Source organism: Notolepis coatsorum (genome assembly GCF_963971535.1).
Source record: "Notolepis coatsorum genome assembly, chromosome: 1".
Classification (NCBI taxonomy): domain Eukaryota; kingdom Metazoa; phylum Chordata; class Actinopteri; order Aulopiformes; family Paralepididae; genus Notolepis; species Notolepis coatsorum.
In genome coordinates, this window is record NC_140165.1 from 177350154 (window position 1) to 177366940 (window position 16787).

A 16787-nucleotide genomic window follows, 5' to 3' on the forward strand; every position below is an offset into this window, starting at 1 on the left:
TGGGCGTTTGGTAAGAAATTTTTTTGAACCAATGTCTTGCGTAAAATATATATATTTTGTTTGTATCCATTAGGCACAGGCTGATTGTTTCAGGAGCTAGCTATAGATGTTAGAAGTAGTGGCCTAAATCCTACATGGCTATATAAAGGCCTACATCTAAATTATTTCCGTCTGTATAGGATCTATAGGTCCAAAAATTTACAAATGGGTATCGTGGGTATATTTTCTGTCAGCCTTCAGAGAACAGGTTTCGCCTTTTTTTGCAGGTAGGGCTAATGTTGCCCCTGTTCATTGCCGTGAATGGGCGAGTGCTCCCCAGAGCACCGCGGTAATTACACACTCTTGTTCATCCCTGGGAATGACAACCCTGAGGGCTGTACATCACGTGACCCTCTGTGAGAAGCGAAGAGGAAAGGAAACGAAAGTTTTTTTGTGGGGGTGGGGTGCGTGGTTTCAGGCTGGACATCTGTCGCTTGTGTTTTTGTTTTTTTTTCCAGGCCGGGTATCTCGGCTATTGAATAGAGCCAGTGACCTGTCAGTCTTGACTGATGGGAGCGATGCCGCTGGGAGCGACCCCGTGTGTGGGAAAATACCGAAGCCAAAGAGCTCCACCATTCACATGCTAATTGTGCCCTATAAATAAGAGGGCCGAGCCGTGGGCCTTAAAGACGCTCTAAGTTTCAGACGGGCAAGACACCGTACCGCTGGCATCCGAGAAAAACATGACCGCTTCGTCTATGGCGCACAACGTGGGGAAACATTCGAGCGCGAAGGAGGAGAGAAAGGTATTCTATTTGGATACATCGCTCTAGCGCAACAGGTGTCTAACGGATATAACAAGCTTTGTGTTCTCCGTTCTCTCTCGTATCCGTTTTTGGCCACTAACCAAGTACTTTTCATTCTTAGCTGAGGAAGCCACTCATTGAAAGAAAACGACGGGAGAGGATAAACAATTGTTTAGACCAGCTGAAGGAAACCGTGATCGGAGCGTTCAGACTCGATGTGAGTAGTCTTATTTTTGCAAATCCCTTTCTATTTCTCTAAGAGGTGGTCGTGGATCTTAAAACTCTGAATCTACAGGCTGAGACTAACTTTGTTCCTCTCTCAACAGCAATCCAAACTCGAGAAAGCAGATATTCTAGAGATGACCGTGAAACACCTGCAAAACATCCAGACTAATAAATTCAATGGTAAGTGTGACATAATCCGAGGGAACAGACAAGTCTTCGGAAATACCACGATCGCCAGGCTGCATAGCATGCTGGCCATCAGACCAGCAGAGGGTGGTATCAACACGTTGAAAGGTTAACTGTGTGTGTGTGAGAGAGAGAGAGAGAGAGAGAGAGAGAGAGAGAGAGAGAGAGAGAGAGAGAGAGAGAGAGAGAGAGAGAGAGAGAGAGAGAGAGAGAGAGAGAGAGAGAGAGAGAGAGAGAGATATGGGAATTCTTTAGATTTAGAAGTATTGCATATTTTTTGTCTTGTATTGTTGTTGCTGTTGTTGCAAACAGAACATTTACTCTTGAATGTAAGGGACTGTGGAGATTTATACCACATGTTGAATTGTTCTGTTTGGAGGTTATATCATAATTGCCACCAACAGGGGGATGGACTAACATGTGAACTCCCCCTCCCTCCATCCCACACAGCAGACCCAACATTAGGCCTGGAGGCCCAGCAGAAGTACAGTACAGGCTACATACAGTGTATGCATGAGGTCCACAACATGCTGCTCACCTGCGAGTGGATGGACAAGACCCTGGGCTCCCGCCTGCTGAACCACCTGCTCAAATCCCTGCCGAGGTCCACGGACGAGCGTCCCCTCCAGCCCTCGCCCAGACGTGACGTGGCGGCCCCTCCTGCCTGTCAAGGCCCGGTGCCCCCCGACACACCCCTCAGGGTGGACGCCAGGCCCGTAAGGCAGATCCAGAGAGAGGACAGGCCCATGCTCCCGCCAGGCAGTCCACTACTCCACCTGGGCATGCTGGACATGTGGAGGCCCTGGTGAACCCGGTGGACTCATTGGCTTATTATTATGTTCCTCGATTCCTCCGTTGCTTTAGACCCTCCTCTGATATGTATCTTATAGATATGCTGTACTCAGAAGACAAACTGTGTGGGGCTGTTTTTGTTCCAGTAATGTTATTATAGGTGTGCTATATGATTCTATACAGACCTTTTTCAGTACTTCCCTTCAGAAGTTGACTTCCTGTAGCCTGCATTATAGAAGGCTCTTATTAATCTTTCCTCTATTTATTGTATTAACAACTTTATTTATTGATATTGTGAGGTACAACTTTGCTTCTTAGAACTTGCTCAGCACTGTATAGATGTTGTATTACTTCCTCCTTTGTTGTATGATTAACACACGCATTAATAAAAACATTATGCAATTATTAAATTTGATACTTTTTTTATGAACCTCTGTGTTCACCTGGGGAAATGTATGTTGTATGTCGATATTGCTTAATTAGGCAACATGGTATAACTCAAAACATTTGGGAAAAGTATTCAAATAATTGTTAGAATGTTACATTACACTTGAGACCTTATATGAAGCTGATCAAAGCGGGTATCTTGACAGTCACAGATCCATATTGAATAATTATCTGCAGCTCCCCTCAGGAAAAAGTATCATGGTATTTCCATCATGTGTTAGTGACCAAAACATGGAGATACCATAATATTACCTTTGGTATCATGGTTTAAATTGTATATGGTATTATTTAAATACAAAAACTGTACTATTGTGCCAAAGTTATATAACTGAAATTACCACCTACCATGATATTTTTTCCTAAGGGTCAACCTTTTCACATCAACATTCAGGGAATGCCTTGACAGCGTGGCCATGATATGCTAATAACATTATATGCATTGACGTGTTCAGTATACTATGAATAATTATTAGCTGTTCATTTATTTCAGAATGAAAAGCAAGCAGCCCATTGAGCTTTGTCTGGAAGAAATGGATGTAATTGTAGAGAAAACTAAATCGATGTCTCACAGAAAGTACAAGTTGCACTTGTTGGGGTTGGACACCTTGATTGATTGATTGATTGATTGATTGATTGATTGAAAACTGTACAGATTGCAGAATGGGTACAATACAAAAAAAAGCAGCCATTTACAAAACAACTGCTAGGACGCAGACCAGAAAAAGACTTTCGTCTTTTTTATATCGGGGTCCCCCATTTTTCAATTCATCAGGACATTTATGACATACAATACAGATATACAGAACTGTGTAGTAAAAAGAGATCATAAAAAATATATGCATCCGAAGGGGAAGAAACTGTACATTGGTGGGGGGGGGGGGGATTTGGACATTTACAGGGGCCATTTTCTAATTGCAGCCACCCATAGGTGCTATTTGAGAGCACCTCGCACAATAGGTGTCGTTTTCATATATAGCAGAGGCCTGTGTTAGTTGGATTGATTGATTGATTGAAAACTTTATTAACAGATTGCAGAATGGGTACAGTACAGTACAGCTCAATACATACAATTGTTAAGGGGATGCAGACCTGAGAAAGACTTTCGTCTTGTTTACATCAGGGTCCCCCATTTTCAATTCATCATAACATATACACACGACATACAGATAGACAGTACTGCTACATCTATACATTTATGACATACCAGATTTGCAAATACAGTACTGTTTGTGATACCAAAAGAGTCCAGAAAAAAGAGTATATACATTTGACGTAGAAACTGTACATTGGAGGAGGTTGGGTAGGTGGGGTTGGGTGGGGGGGGGGGGGGGGGGGCTGTACATTGGAGGTGGTGGGGTGGGGAGGGGTTGGGTAGGGGACATTGTACAACTGTACAAGCAAAACTGTACATTGGAATAATGACAGAACCATACTTCGTAATTTACTGTACATTGGCAGTCATCATCTGACATCCATGGCCTTTTCCTTTTTTTTTCATTCAGGCCAGGTATAAGGAAAGAGGTCATGTTCTTGCTGAAGATCAAATTGTGCAGGTGAGTCCAAGTGTGTCTGTATCTTATGAATGTTTGTTTACAGTAGTAATGTGTTGATTGATTGATTGATTGATTGATTGAAAACTTTATTACATTTGTAGAATGGACACAACCAGCGTTGTGTTGGACTACACAATTGTTTTCTATCTCAAACGTCAAACAATAATACACAGCATGGTTGTCACGTGCAAGTTGTGCAACTATCACTGACGCTGTATTATAGGCTTCGTTTTAAATAAAGATAGGCCTGTTTTTATATGGATACTGGATAGATAATGTCTGTGTGATTTATTTTGAAGTGTGCGCGAGGTACAACTCCGGTAAGCCTATTATAATTGGCCACAGATCTGGACCCGGTCGGGCCGGGCGGTAGTGGTGATGAGAAGGAGGACAGAGGGACGCCCGGTCCCTTGGCGAGTTCACGAACAAAAGCGAGCCGAGACAGCTGCTCTCTCCACACAGTCCAGACCATTAAGGGAGATCTCGAGCGGAGCGTGGGGGTGGCGAGGTGCCAAAACCCCTCCACATCAAAGCCCAGAGGCTCTCCCGTCATTTTGGGGTACACTGTTTTTACTAGTGGCTTATTGCACTTGGCGGAAACGCTGTGCGTAAAAGCGCACCGTAAAAATACCATCATCTTGTTTACCTGGAAACACCTCCTCGTGCGTTCTCGCGCAGACACAAAACCTCTATTGTATGAACTATTTGCATGACAATGCGCTGTTCAAAACACATGCAACGGGGCCAAAGGGTGCTCGAGACTCTTATTGGACATAAACAAATAGACATTGTGTGTCAAGACCTAAACCATCCGTATCCTAACACAGAACCTGGCCGTACCGACAATACATCCTAGCCACAACAACACAATTGTTGTTTATGTGTAAAGCCTGAAACATCATATTTAGTGTGTTTGGTCAACCACATTTAAATTAAAATGTGCATGCAAGCTATAACCTATACGACGAGTGATGCATTGAGAAAATTCTCATAAAATAAGTCATTCCAGGGACAGTAAGCGTTCACAGCACACAGCGGTATAGGCTGCGTGAGAATGCAGTTGCACACAAATCAGAAGTCACTAAACAACGGGGAGAACAAACGAGGCGCAGGCTAACACCTGTCGCTTTCTTTGGAGAAGGGCCCTTAATTCCCCCGGCTGATTCAGTTTGGGCCAAGGGGCCGCCGCCAGCAGCTGCCAACTGAAGGCATCACGTTACATTCGCCAAACAGCCGGGTAAATCTTGAGAGCATCGGACAGAGAGACATCAGGAAACTGACTAGACAGGGCAAAAAAAAAAAAAAAAAAAAAGGATACACCTAACAGTTATATTATTAGAAGCAGCCTACATAAAACCACTTCGACATCCATCATATTATTGAAACCTCGAAACAAGCTCGTTTGGCAGATTTTATTAGCACTTTGTTGGCTAAAATTAGGCCTCATTCACCATATGATATTGTATTATGCTATTGTAAATCCGTGTATCCTTTATTGTGCAATCCAGCAAGATAGTACTATAGATAGATAGATAGATAGATAGATAGATAGATAGATAGATAGATAGATAGATAGATAGATAGATAGATAGATAGATAGATAGATAGATAGATAGACTTTTCTACGTTTTTTTTTTTTTTTATACATTTGACATGTTGACTTTGTGGTTATTTAAAAAACAGGTGATGTTGAAATGAATAGCCCAATATTCGATAAAACTCCAAAGGCCTGAGTTTATACATTTATTAATCTCATCAACATTCATTGATATAGGTCACCTTATAGGTACCTTTAAAACGGAAAATGTACTTTGTACAGGTGAATGATTCTTGGAGCTGTCCACGGTTTATCAATGACAAACAGGGGGTAGGGGGGGGGGGGGGGTCGCAAAAACAGTGCCGTCGGCCTCTAAACCCCAAAAGATGATTTATTAAAGCTCACTACAGATCCTCGCGGCGCAGCCACGGCTGACCGGAGACAAAGGAGTGCGCGCTCATTGGCTACAGCGATGTGTGCTCCGTTGTCCCCGAGCAGGAGCAGCCAAACCCCGCATTCACATGCTAATGAGCCCCTATAAATACTAACAACAGCTACTCAGCGCCAGCAGCACGTCTCGCTAGGATTGCACAATAAACACAGGGCGCCTCGCCTGTAGTTTATAGATTTTTTCTCTGACCGGTTCCGTGTGCCAGCTGCCCCTCATTCACGGATCGGGATCGAGAGCATAGCAGCGGAATACAAACGGCGATCGCACCGCTCGTGCTCCAACCAACATGGCCCCCTCGGCTCGACCCAGCAAGGACGGACTTGGCATGGATGAGGATGACGATTACTACGGGATTCAGAAAGGAGACAGAAAGGTAAGCTATATACGCGGTGGAATAACGGTGCCACGGGCTATGCGTTTTCTGGACCGCGAGGGATATATGCCAACGATGCAGTTGTTATATCGCTCTTTATACACATGTTTCATACTCGCTTCTTACAGACGAGAAAACCTCTGGTGGAGAAGAAGAGGCGAGCCCGCATCAATGAGAGTCTGCATGAGCTCCGGACTTTGCTCGCCGACACCGACGTGAGTTTGGCGCACTGCACTGCACACCCTCCGCACTGCACTTTGATCTGCACTGCAACCGTCATGTGATCCATTTAGATTATAATCGGCATCCTTCTGTTATTCAATAGTTTCACTCGAAGATGGAGAACGCGGAGGTTCTGGAGGTGACGGTGAAGAAAGTAGAAGACATCCTGAAGAATCGCACCCAAGGTATGTGCGCGACGGTGTCCATTGTGCGCCTCTCCATCAGATGCGCGTAGCATTGAGGTTGCTAATGCCAGCTGCACACATGCAATAGCTACTACTACTAGGCATAACAAGCTCTCTTTTTTCCTCCACAGAGACTGACGCACTGAACCGGGAAGCCAGCGAGAGGTTCGCTGCTGGCTACATCCAATGCATGCACGAGGTCCATATGTTCGTGTCCAACTGTCCGGGGATCGACGCAACGGTCGCCGCGGAGCTGCTCAACCATCTGCTGGAGTGCATGCCACTGAACGAGGACCACGTACAGGACGCGCTGATGGATTTAATAATTAACACTAGAAATAACGACAGCACTTGGAGCGTGGGTGAGGCGTTGTGTACAACGTTAGCTTCCCCCGGGGGCAGAAGTCTATCCAGCGGCTCCCCCTCGGCCCTCTCTCCCGCCCCTTCCACCACCTCCAGTGAGGACGTGTGCTCCGACCTGGATGAGACGGACAGCGAGCACAACCAGAGCTCCAGCGAGTCTCTGGAGAACCAGGAGGCCCCGAACATGCCTACCATTACCTACTCCCAGTCCATGTGGAGACCCTGGTAGGCGGGGGCCTTGTGGTTAGCTGGAACACGTCTCGGTTTTGGGATTTATTAGAAAAGTTTGGAGTCTACCTGAATCCAAGGTTGTGACCCCCCCCCCCTCCTGGGAGCGCGATAACCTTCACCTTCAACACCGGAAATTCACTTACAGCACAACGGAGAACAGATGATCAATTTTCACACACAAAAAAAAAAAAGATATGTATAAAAAGGATTCATATGAGGACAAAGCTCTTTTAGAAACCGAGAAGTTCGGCAATGCCTCTGATTAATATAAATATTTCTATTGTTTTCTCTATAAGGCCGGAACGGCCTACAAGCTTGACATATGTAGCCTCCTTCAGGACCTGATCACTTTTACTGTAATAATGTGTAGACATGTTTTGCTATAAGAATACTCGAATTTGGTTAATAAAATAATCTAATTAAAAACTACTGTCTGATGTCAGTCAGTGCCTATAAATGTAATATGCTATCAAATAAATGTTTGATTGTAGAATAAGGATTTTATTTATGACAACTATGGGCTATAGTTTACACAATGTGACAATTCATGTCATTATCCCTGGGGTTGAAGTTGCATGCACTATATTTCAGAATCGGAATCAGCCGTATTTGACTGGAGATATGTCATTGTATAGCCTAAAGTCACATGTTGGCCTCAACTTGCTCAAGTTCAAATGGGGCATCCTTAAGTATCTTTTTATTTATTTAATTCATAATGCTGACAACTTACAGGCTACAGCTGGCCATAGTCTAGGAAACATAGTCCAAGGTTTACTTGTGACATGGAATACAATTTGACGTTGTACATCAAAGAGCTATTTGTTAAACAAAACAAAATGCGCACATGAAAGGGTACCGCTTGTGTTGGAGAGCGACGCCAAGAGCTGCATAATAAATTATCACCTTCGATGGCTCTGCCTGAGCCGGTGTCATCCCTCACACCTCGGATACAATCACCATATAAAATCCACAAAGGAACGTTAGATCCTGTCACCTGGCAAGAGTAGGCTGCTATGTAGACTCACCACTTAACAAGTAGATTATTTGGCTACTTTTCATTTGAAAACGTAATTATTAATAATTATTTTTGTAATAATCGAAACAAAAAGTTTCTATTTAGACAATGTGAGGCGATTCGAAATGAATGAGTTCAAGGGGCTATTGGGCATATAATTCATTATGCAGGCTATGTCCAGTTGAGTATCTTGCAAATGCCCAATTATCAATGGACCCTGAATCAGTAGCTTATCAGGCCTATAGGCTATACTTCATGTCGAACTAACTGTTCAGACTTGTTTTCACCATGTCAGACAGGGATAAGTGCCTAACACGTCGGATCAGTGTTGCATGCAAGGGGGTAGGGACTGTTCACACCTGGGTCCCAAATTGGACAGGGTGTGAATATCACAGACATCTAAGACCACGGAACACAGTGGTCTGTCCACAGGCGACAGACGGTCGTCGCAGCATATGTGAGCTGAAAATATTATGCCTCATTCTCTCATTTTCTTCAAAGAGAGGAAATCAGCTAATTATCTTGTTGCGGGCGATACTTCCCCCACGGAGTAGAGGCCTAGGCGGTGATTTGATTACATGTTTTTTTGAACAGATCTAAGTTTCGGCTATATGTTAGTAAGGGCGTGTATCTTTCACACCAGCATGTAAAAAAAATAGGAATACAAAATCACAGTTGACAGGCCGACTACATTACCATATTGTCTTTTGGGGCATCAAAGACAATATGGCTGGCGCCGGTTGGAAGAGTCTGCATCCAAACGCATCAGCTGTAAGGTTGTGACATTGCATATTAAATCTAGGGTCAAAGGTTAGTGAGATGCGCCAGTTGGCGTGATAATGATTCAACGGTGAATAAGAGCATATGGCGTTGAAACGGAGCCCAGAGGACTATGACTCAACTGTCTTCCGACTGATGAAAGAACAATCGCAGCTACTCAGACCAGAACAGCACGCCAGGGCTAGAATGGGGTTGGTTGTCAAATCCCATTCAATCCAAGGAGTACTTACCTAAAATTATTCAAACCGTTTTGGGATGAGATGGTTGTCTTATCCAACATGTCAATAAATTATTTAGAACGATTTTAATTACTACTATTGTACAATTTTACATATTGAAATAATTAGGACTGTATATGTTGGTATTTCACCCAAGGATTCAGAGTGTATGTCCAGTATTTGCTGAGGTCCTGGAGCATGGTAGCCTATAGGCATGGTTTCAACCCCTATTTACTTACCAATGATGATTGCTATAGAGTCCAACCTCCTGTCCTGTCTGTACAAGTTGACTGAAGCTCAATGAGACTGACTCCACTGTGTGCACACAAAGTAGATTTCAGTGAGCATCAGTCAGCTGGCACAGACAGGAGATTGAACCCATTGACTTTGTATCGGTTTGTGGCTAACTAGCCGGAACAGCATGGATTGCACTCTAGTCAGTACTCCGTCAAATAGATAATGAAAATCATTCTGAACAGACTGATCAGATGAACAGTCATCATCACCTGTTGTCTAGTTAGTACTCTAAAAATATATATAAATCTATCCATCTATCTATATTTCTATATTGTAAAATTAATGTCTACAATGTATGTATGTCTACTGTCAAGGTTCTATGGTAACCGACATTCCATGTGCAGGCCGACCTTGAGAGTTCTCGCTCTGTCGGGGGAGGGCCAGGGCTATATATGACAAACAGGAGGCTTCTTAGGCGAACTGCTGGACAGATAACTGGACCCCACCGGTCTGTGTGGCACGATGTCTAAAATACTCATTGACTCGAGAGTATACTCTGCTGTCTCTATATTTTTCCTGCATCAACTGCTCTGTTATTATTCTTATTACTTTTGCATAATTAAATTAAAGAAATCCACATCTGAATACAACTAAATTATGTGTCGCGAGTCGCGACGGATCCCCCTCTTTTCAAGAGGATGAGCACGGTCGGATTCCCTGACAAATTGGTGACCCCTGAAGTGATCCTTGAAACCAGGCGCAAGGACAGACCAGATCCAGGACGATCTAATCAACACTCTTGTGGGCCCCATCTAAAAGGTGAGCAGAGCCTCTTATATCAAAGTTTGCATAGGTTTAACATAGTACATTTTTAGGCAAGAGTGTTGACAATCCTCTCCTGACTGTCTGAATCTGCGCCTCAGAGGAATCCGTAATTTAAGTAAGGCCAATTTCCCAATTATTAAAGATAATAATAACATGGATGCAGTTGAATGTACTTCTATAAGTAGTCACTAACCCTAAGAATAAAGTAGATATTATGGGAGTTGTCCTAAAAAAAAAAAAACATGGTCCATATCACCATTCAGTGTCTATATGACCTGTTCAGTTGCTCATATGATTACCGCCTTGACCTAACCATGTGACCTGTTCAGTTGTCCATGCAACCTGACCTGTTCAGATACAGAGGGCATGGTCAAGACTAGATAATAATGGGTTCAAGTCCTGGTGATCAATAGATCACTAAAGCTACCGCACATGGGAAAGCACTAAAGCAAAATTGGACGTGTATGCTTCATGTGTTAATTTGTGACTACTCTTTTTAATGAGTGATTTAAAGGAAACTCCAACATTTTGGGAAATTAGCTTATTTAAAATTTTCCCTGGAGTTAGACAAGAAGATACATACCTTTTTTGTCTCTGTGCATGCATTAGGTTTAGGGAACAGCCGCTCCGTTAGCGTAGCTTAGCTTCATCCCTGGAAGTGGGTCAGAATTGTAGCCTGACGTTCCCTACAGTGCCCTACAGTCACGAAATACACTCCAAATACAACTCCAAAACGTTCCTGTAAACATGTTGTGACCTGTGTATTTACCACGTGGAGAAATAAAAAATTATTGAATTCGACAATTACGTTTTCTAAGCAAATATACTCTGAACTATTTTTTGCCTAACCACTCCTCTCTGAGCACAGTCAGTGATTTCAACGTGTCGCCGTGTTTGTTGACATTCTCATTCATTCAAAGGATCCGAACCAATTGAAGTTTATGGATACCATGACTTAAAATCCTCTTACCCACAATTAATATGCTCCCCCCACTCTCTCCTCCCCGATTTCAATGTAACATGGAAGTGCAGTGGTCTATAGCTAACTTTACCGATCTAGCTGCCTAAAGACTACAAACTGATCCCGCCCACAATTCAATGCGAAAGCGTCATCATGCAGCGCGTATACAGTATGGCAAGTGAGTTGTGTCGGTTTGTTAAGTCGATTGCATTCTCACAGCGTACGAGTCGCTTCAGGTTCGGTTGGAAGTGCGCCGAGACCACCCTCTCTAGGCGGTCTCAGCCCGCTTGTTTTGTTCCGCAACAGAATGCGATTGCTGTGTTCACATATGCCAAAATGAACCGAAATAGGGGGTAAACGCTTCAGGTTCCGGAACAACAGCTCCAAACGAGCTAGGTGTGAAAACGCCCTTATCCTCGATTTTGTCTTTTTTGTTTTTGTCTAGATTTAGTCGCAGAAAACTGATGATTTTTGTCTAGTTTTCGCTAATGAAAAAAAGGCATTTTATATTGTAAATAATGCAATTCTATTTATTAAGTATAGTCTAGCCAAAACCCTATCAGCTGATTCACAATAAGTTCAGTAGAAGGCTAGAAGCCCAATAGTAACCAAACATTCCTTGAAATGGTCAATAGATTCAGAAATAGTCAGACATGGAATGGAACATATTCTGATTTAAATTGCTTATATATTTTTTTAACCAACAAAGCAACATTAGGATAGTGTAAATACACAGTACACACTGATTGCAATTCTCACTGGGACCTACTGTACAAATTTCACACACGTCACACACACATTCCCTTTTGTCCGTCGAGTCGTACCGTAGATCGCTGACGTCACTTTAAACTTAAAACTTTAAATGGCGGCTCCCATCAGAGCATTCGGCTAACAACAACATTAGCTTAGCGAACCTGCCACCGCACTTCTATGTGCATAAAGTGTGGTAACAAAATATCACAGCCCCTAAGACTGGGAGCATTCTAACTCTACTGAGCATGTACCCAACATTATATGAAAAATAAAAAGTCATTACGATGTTTTAGTGCGCTTCAAGCGCTAAAGGGATTCATAACAACTTATAGCAGGGTCAATCTCAGTGTTAGTACTCGTCTGTTTCTTTTCTTTTCATACCAACATTACCTTTTTAAGTGAACGTAGTCTTGTCCTTGTTGTATCCATGTAATGTGGATAGTAGTGGTAGTGGGTGTACACAGATGAAAGAGAGCAAGTCTGTGTCTGGGATATAGGTCCCGACTCCCAGGCTATTAGCTCTTGTCGCAGTCGCAGCCTAGCCATCCTCTCAGCCTCCGTCGTCTTAAATGCTATGTTCTTTTGGTAGAACTGTTTGGCTGCCGCAGGAGTGTTGAGAGAGTAGCAGATTCCGTTCATGGTTATTGGTATAAGCTGTAGTCACGAGAGACCTGGGACGTGTTTTTTAGCCTCACGTATGTTATGTAGCTTAGCTTTTAGCCATAAACGCTACAGAGCTTAACCCGGAAACGGAAATGGGAAATGCTGAAATAATATGAATTATTGAATAGTGAATTATTCTAAAAGTTATAATTATTTTGTCTCATCTTGTTTTAATTAAGAGAGAATTCGTCATGGTTTTTGTAAACTCCATTTTTGTGACCTCAGTTGTGGTCAACGATATTTAATTAATTATTTAGTCACGTCAGTGTTACATGATCAACATTAACACTTTCTCTGCCACGCTTATGTACATCCTTATACCATCCTCTGCCAGCTCTATTTGTCTATGGAGAAGTTCCCCTTCTTTGCAGGGCTATAACTTTTTTAATTGTATTGCTAAATTGACATTACTATGGCCCATTCAACGTCAATTATCTATCGTTCAGGATGTAGGAACGTTATACTTTTTCATTCACATATTCATACTAAAATACGGTCTAAAGTATAAATATGTTTTTATCGTTTTCTGCAGCATTCTGCAGAACGTGATTTATAGCCCTAAATGCATTATATTGATGATCAAATACAGTTTGATAGCGATCGGCGCCAGATAAAAAATGTCAAATGGACGTGCTTCTAGAAGTTACTACTTATCATCTGATGTTGACCGGATGGGGGGGGGGGTCGTTTATAATTCCGTGGCCAACGTTAGATGATTCATGTAGTGTGGGTGATATGATCATTAGAGCAGTTTGTATCGAACGCGGTAAAAATAAACGCTGAAACTTACCCCAGTCTCCTCGGGCTGTTGGGCGATGAGCGTGGAGCAAAAAGATTCCTATTATGGGATGTTGAAATATGCGATCCATCTCCAGGTTGTATAATAGTATATACGTCCAAATCATGTTGTTTATCGAGTTATTGGTAACGGATCGCTATCCATTGTGTCGAGCTCGAGTCCCGGGACCTATAGCAAGTGGTCGGACCGAATTTGGATGAGCACCAGTTTCCGTTTTTTCCGGTTTCCGGTTTGGGCGATCCGCCGATCCGACAACCAGATGGCGCTCTTGAACCGTTGGAGAGTTGAGAGGGGATCAACAGTAGATCTCAAGTCTCCGCGGGAGAAATATGATTGCGATCACAGATTTTTGAAATATTGATCTCAATGACGTGTTACGGCGTCATTGGCAGAATTAGCATGGCGGGGAATGACGTGTTAAGGCGTCCTTGGCGATTAAAGTGTTAATGTGACGTCACGTCTTGTTGTCGTCGCGGGAAAAAGCTTAGTTGACGAACATCTTTCGTCATAATTTTCGTTGACAAAATTAACACTGCTGGCCAGGCAAACCTCCTCCAGCGCCCAAGGACCAATCTCTGCACTATGGGAGATCGGGCTTTTTGCTCTTCCACTCCCAGTCTGTGGAATGCTCTCCCTGACTACCTGAGAGCACCACAGACTGTGGATGCTTTCAAGAAAGGCCTCAAAACTCACCTTTTTAGTAGAGCTTTCTGTTGACTTTTTATCAAATTCTTTGCTCCACATATTTTATGTTCTTTTATCAATTTCTTTTATCAGTTTTATTTATTCTATGTTTTCTCTATGTTATTCTATGTTTAGTCTTGCCTATTTCTTATTCCTTCTTCCTTTATTCTTGCTAGTTTTTATGTTCTTTTTAAGGCTGTCAAAGTTAACACAGTATTAACGCGTTATCGCCCGGTTCTATTAACGCCACTATTTTTTTTAACTCACGATTAACTTTAAAAAAAAGATTTAAATTTTAATCGATTGACAGCACTTTAACTGTAGCACTTTGAGATTTGCCCCGCAATTGTAAAGCGCATTACAAATAAAATCTATTATTATTATATTTGTCTAGTATAGTGTGTTCATTAGATCGGTGAAATCCTCTTTCAGTGCCTCTGTGCCTGTTTTCTTAGGCAGTTAGCCTCTGGTATGTGTGCCCTTAGCGTTAGCCACGCTTCTAGGCCTCTTTGCTTTTGGAAAGAATAAAAAAATAAATAAAAGTAAGAAAAAGAAATTATAATCTTTTTTTTTAATTTACATTTTTTGCATTCGACTAAGAGGTTGGCAGTCGACTACGGCTCCTTTCGATCAATTAGTCGACTATTCGACTAATAGGGGTCAGCCCTACACACCAGACACATATGCTCCTGATCGAATGAAGGAATTTTTGGATCAACGCAATATTGATACCATTTAGCCCTTACCTTGACCAGGATCTGTCCTGAAAAGAATATTCCAATTATCTGATCGCCATTCTAAGTACTGATCGCGATCGTGTTTCCAACGTAATCCAGCAATGAACATGAACCGCGACTGCTTGATTCTCGTCGATGCATGTGTTATAAGTGCTTGCCCTGCCAGAGTAGTTAGACCCCACCCGCTGGCCGCAGATCGACCCAGACACTAAGCCACATTGTTTCAAATGGAGTGCAATAGCGGCCGCAAGGCGGCAGGTGGCGGTATTGGACTTTTGCGATCTCAGACCCATCCCCAGTGATAACACACAGCTGCCTGCATGTTTATGAATGGAAATATCGAATAAAAGAAATAACGATCATAATAACGAGTATACTCGTTGTTGGCATCCAACAATTGGCGGGCTATAACGAGTATACTCGCCATTGGCAATTAAAGAGTTAAGGGGAGAGAATGACTTTCGTCTTGCTTACATCAGGGTCCCCCATTTTCAATTCATAATGAATTTTTTTTTTATCCACTTTTTCTCCCATTTTCTATATTTTCTCCCATCCCAATTTCGTATCATCCAATTCAACCCTCCCCTGTCACGAACGCTGTTTCTTGCCTCCCACAAGCCGGCTGCAATGTGGACTAAGGGCCCGCGTCCACCTAGCGCATATTTAGGACCGCACGCGTCTGTTTTCAATGTATTACAATGGGGAGGGAGCGCATGCGGCCCCATGCGGCCGCCTCTAGGAAGTGCGCTGCCGTCGGCTTCTTTCTTCAGCGCCTTTATGCGGCCGCACAAGCCAGAGAGTTGAAACTGGCTGAACTTTTCTAGAGCGGTGCGCCGAGCGCATATTCAAACAACCAATCACAGCCAGTCATCTACCACTCTGCTTGTAACCTGACACCGGAGCTGCCTGCCTGTCTGGCTGTCTCCACACAGACCATTGAGATCCGCGACAAAACTAATAATAATAACTACACGAATACACTACTAAAAAGCTAATAAAAAGCAAAGGGCGAACTGTGGTGTCAGGCAATAACTATATATATAATTAATATACAATAAAGTTATTCAAATATGCTATAATATGTGCAAAACCGCGGCATGGCTGTAGATTTCTTTCTGTCATCTACAAGATGCGCGTCAAGCCAGCTCTGCCGGCGCACTCCCAGCATGTTTCACGGAGAAATATGCGCTAGGTGGACGCGGGCCCTAAGTCATACATAGCACAAGTCCCCTCCGGTACTTGAGGTAACAGCAGTCGCATCTTTTCACCTGCGCAGCTCGATCTCTCAGTGGCGAGGAGTAACGCGTGGGAGGCTCACGCTGCCCCCAACACTTCCTGATTCTACTGCGCAGGCGCACCAACCGACCTGTAGGAGTCGCTGTCCACAACGCCCGATCCCCACCCATCAGTTTCCCACCCCCTAATACGGCCAATGTGTATTAGTATGAACGACCAGCTAAACTGAAAGCAATGTGGAGCGCTGGGCTCGAACAGGCGAGCCCAGCGTCTCCGCATTCGTGGCGAGCGCCTTGCCACGTAGCCACGTAGCCGCCCTAATTCATAATGACATTTATGGGTGATCTCGTGGTGCACAGGTGTGTTCTATCAGTCCTAATCAGCTGCCTAATTGCTTCTCCTCTCCTTGTGGCAGTAGTATCTCCCATCCTTCACGTAGCCTTGGGACGGGGATGATATCTGCCACAATATATATGTTTACACACAGACACATATATCGGATGTATGGAGCCAGTATAGTATAGAACCC

The 16787-nt window shown here is 43.3% G+C and overlaps 2 protein-coding genes across 2 annotated transcripts; both read left to right on the forward strand.

Moving 5' to 3' along the window:
* Window positions 1-722: 722 nt before the first annotated feature.
* On the forward strand, window positions 723-2005 carry her8.2 (hairy-related 8.2; the record flags this gene model as incomplete). The annotated part of the gene is made up of 4 exons (XM_084308333.1): window positions 723-785; window positions 907-1002; window positions 1112-1190; window positions 1650-2005. 4 exons carry the CDS (start codon window positions 723-725, stop codon window positions 2003-2005), a joined length of 594 nt encoding a protein of 197 aa, XP_084164459.1.
* Window positions 2006-6072: 4067 nt separating this feature from the next.
* Window positions 6073-7756, forward strand: LOC311237139 (transcription cofactor HES-6-like). Its single transcript, XM_084324945.1, has 4 exons — window positions 6073-6349; window positions 6478-6564; window positions 6675-6756; window positions 6888-7756. The coding sequence occupies exons 1-4, from the start codon at window positions 6263-6265 to the stop codon at window positions 7346-7348; spliced, it is 717 nt and encodes a 238-aa protein (XP_084181071.1). The 5' UTR covers window positions 6073-6262; the 3' UTR covers window positions 7349-7756.
* Window positions 7757-16787: the final 9031 nt, after the last annotated feature.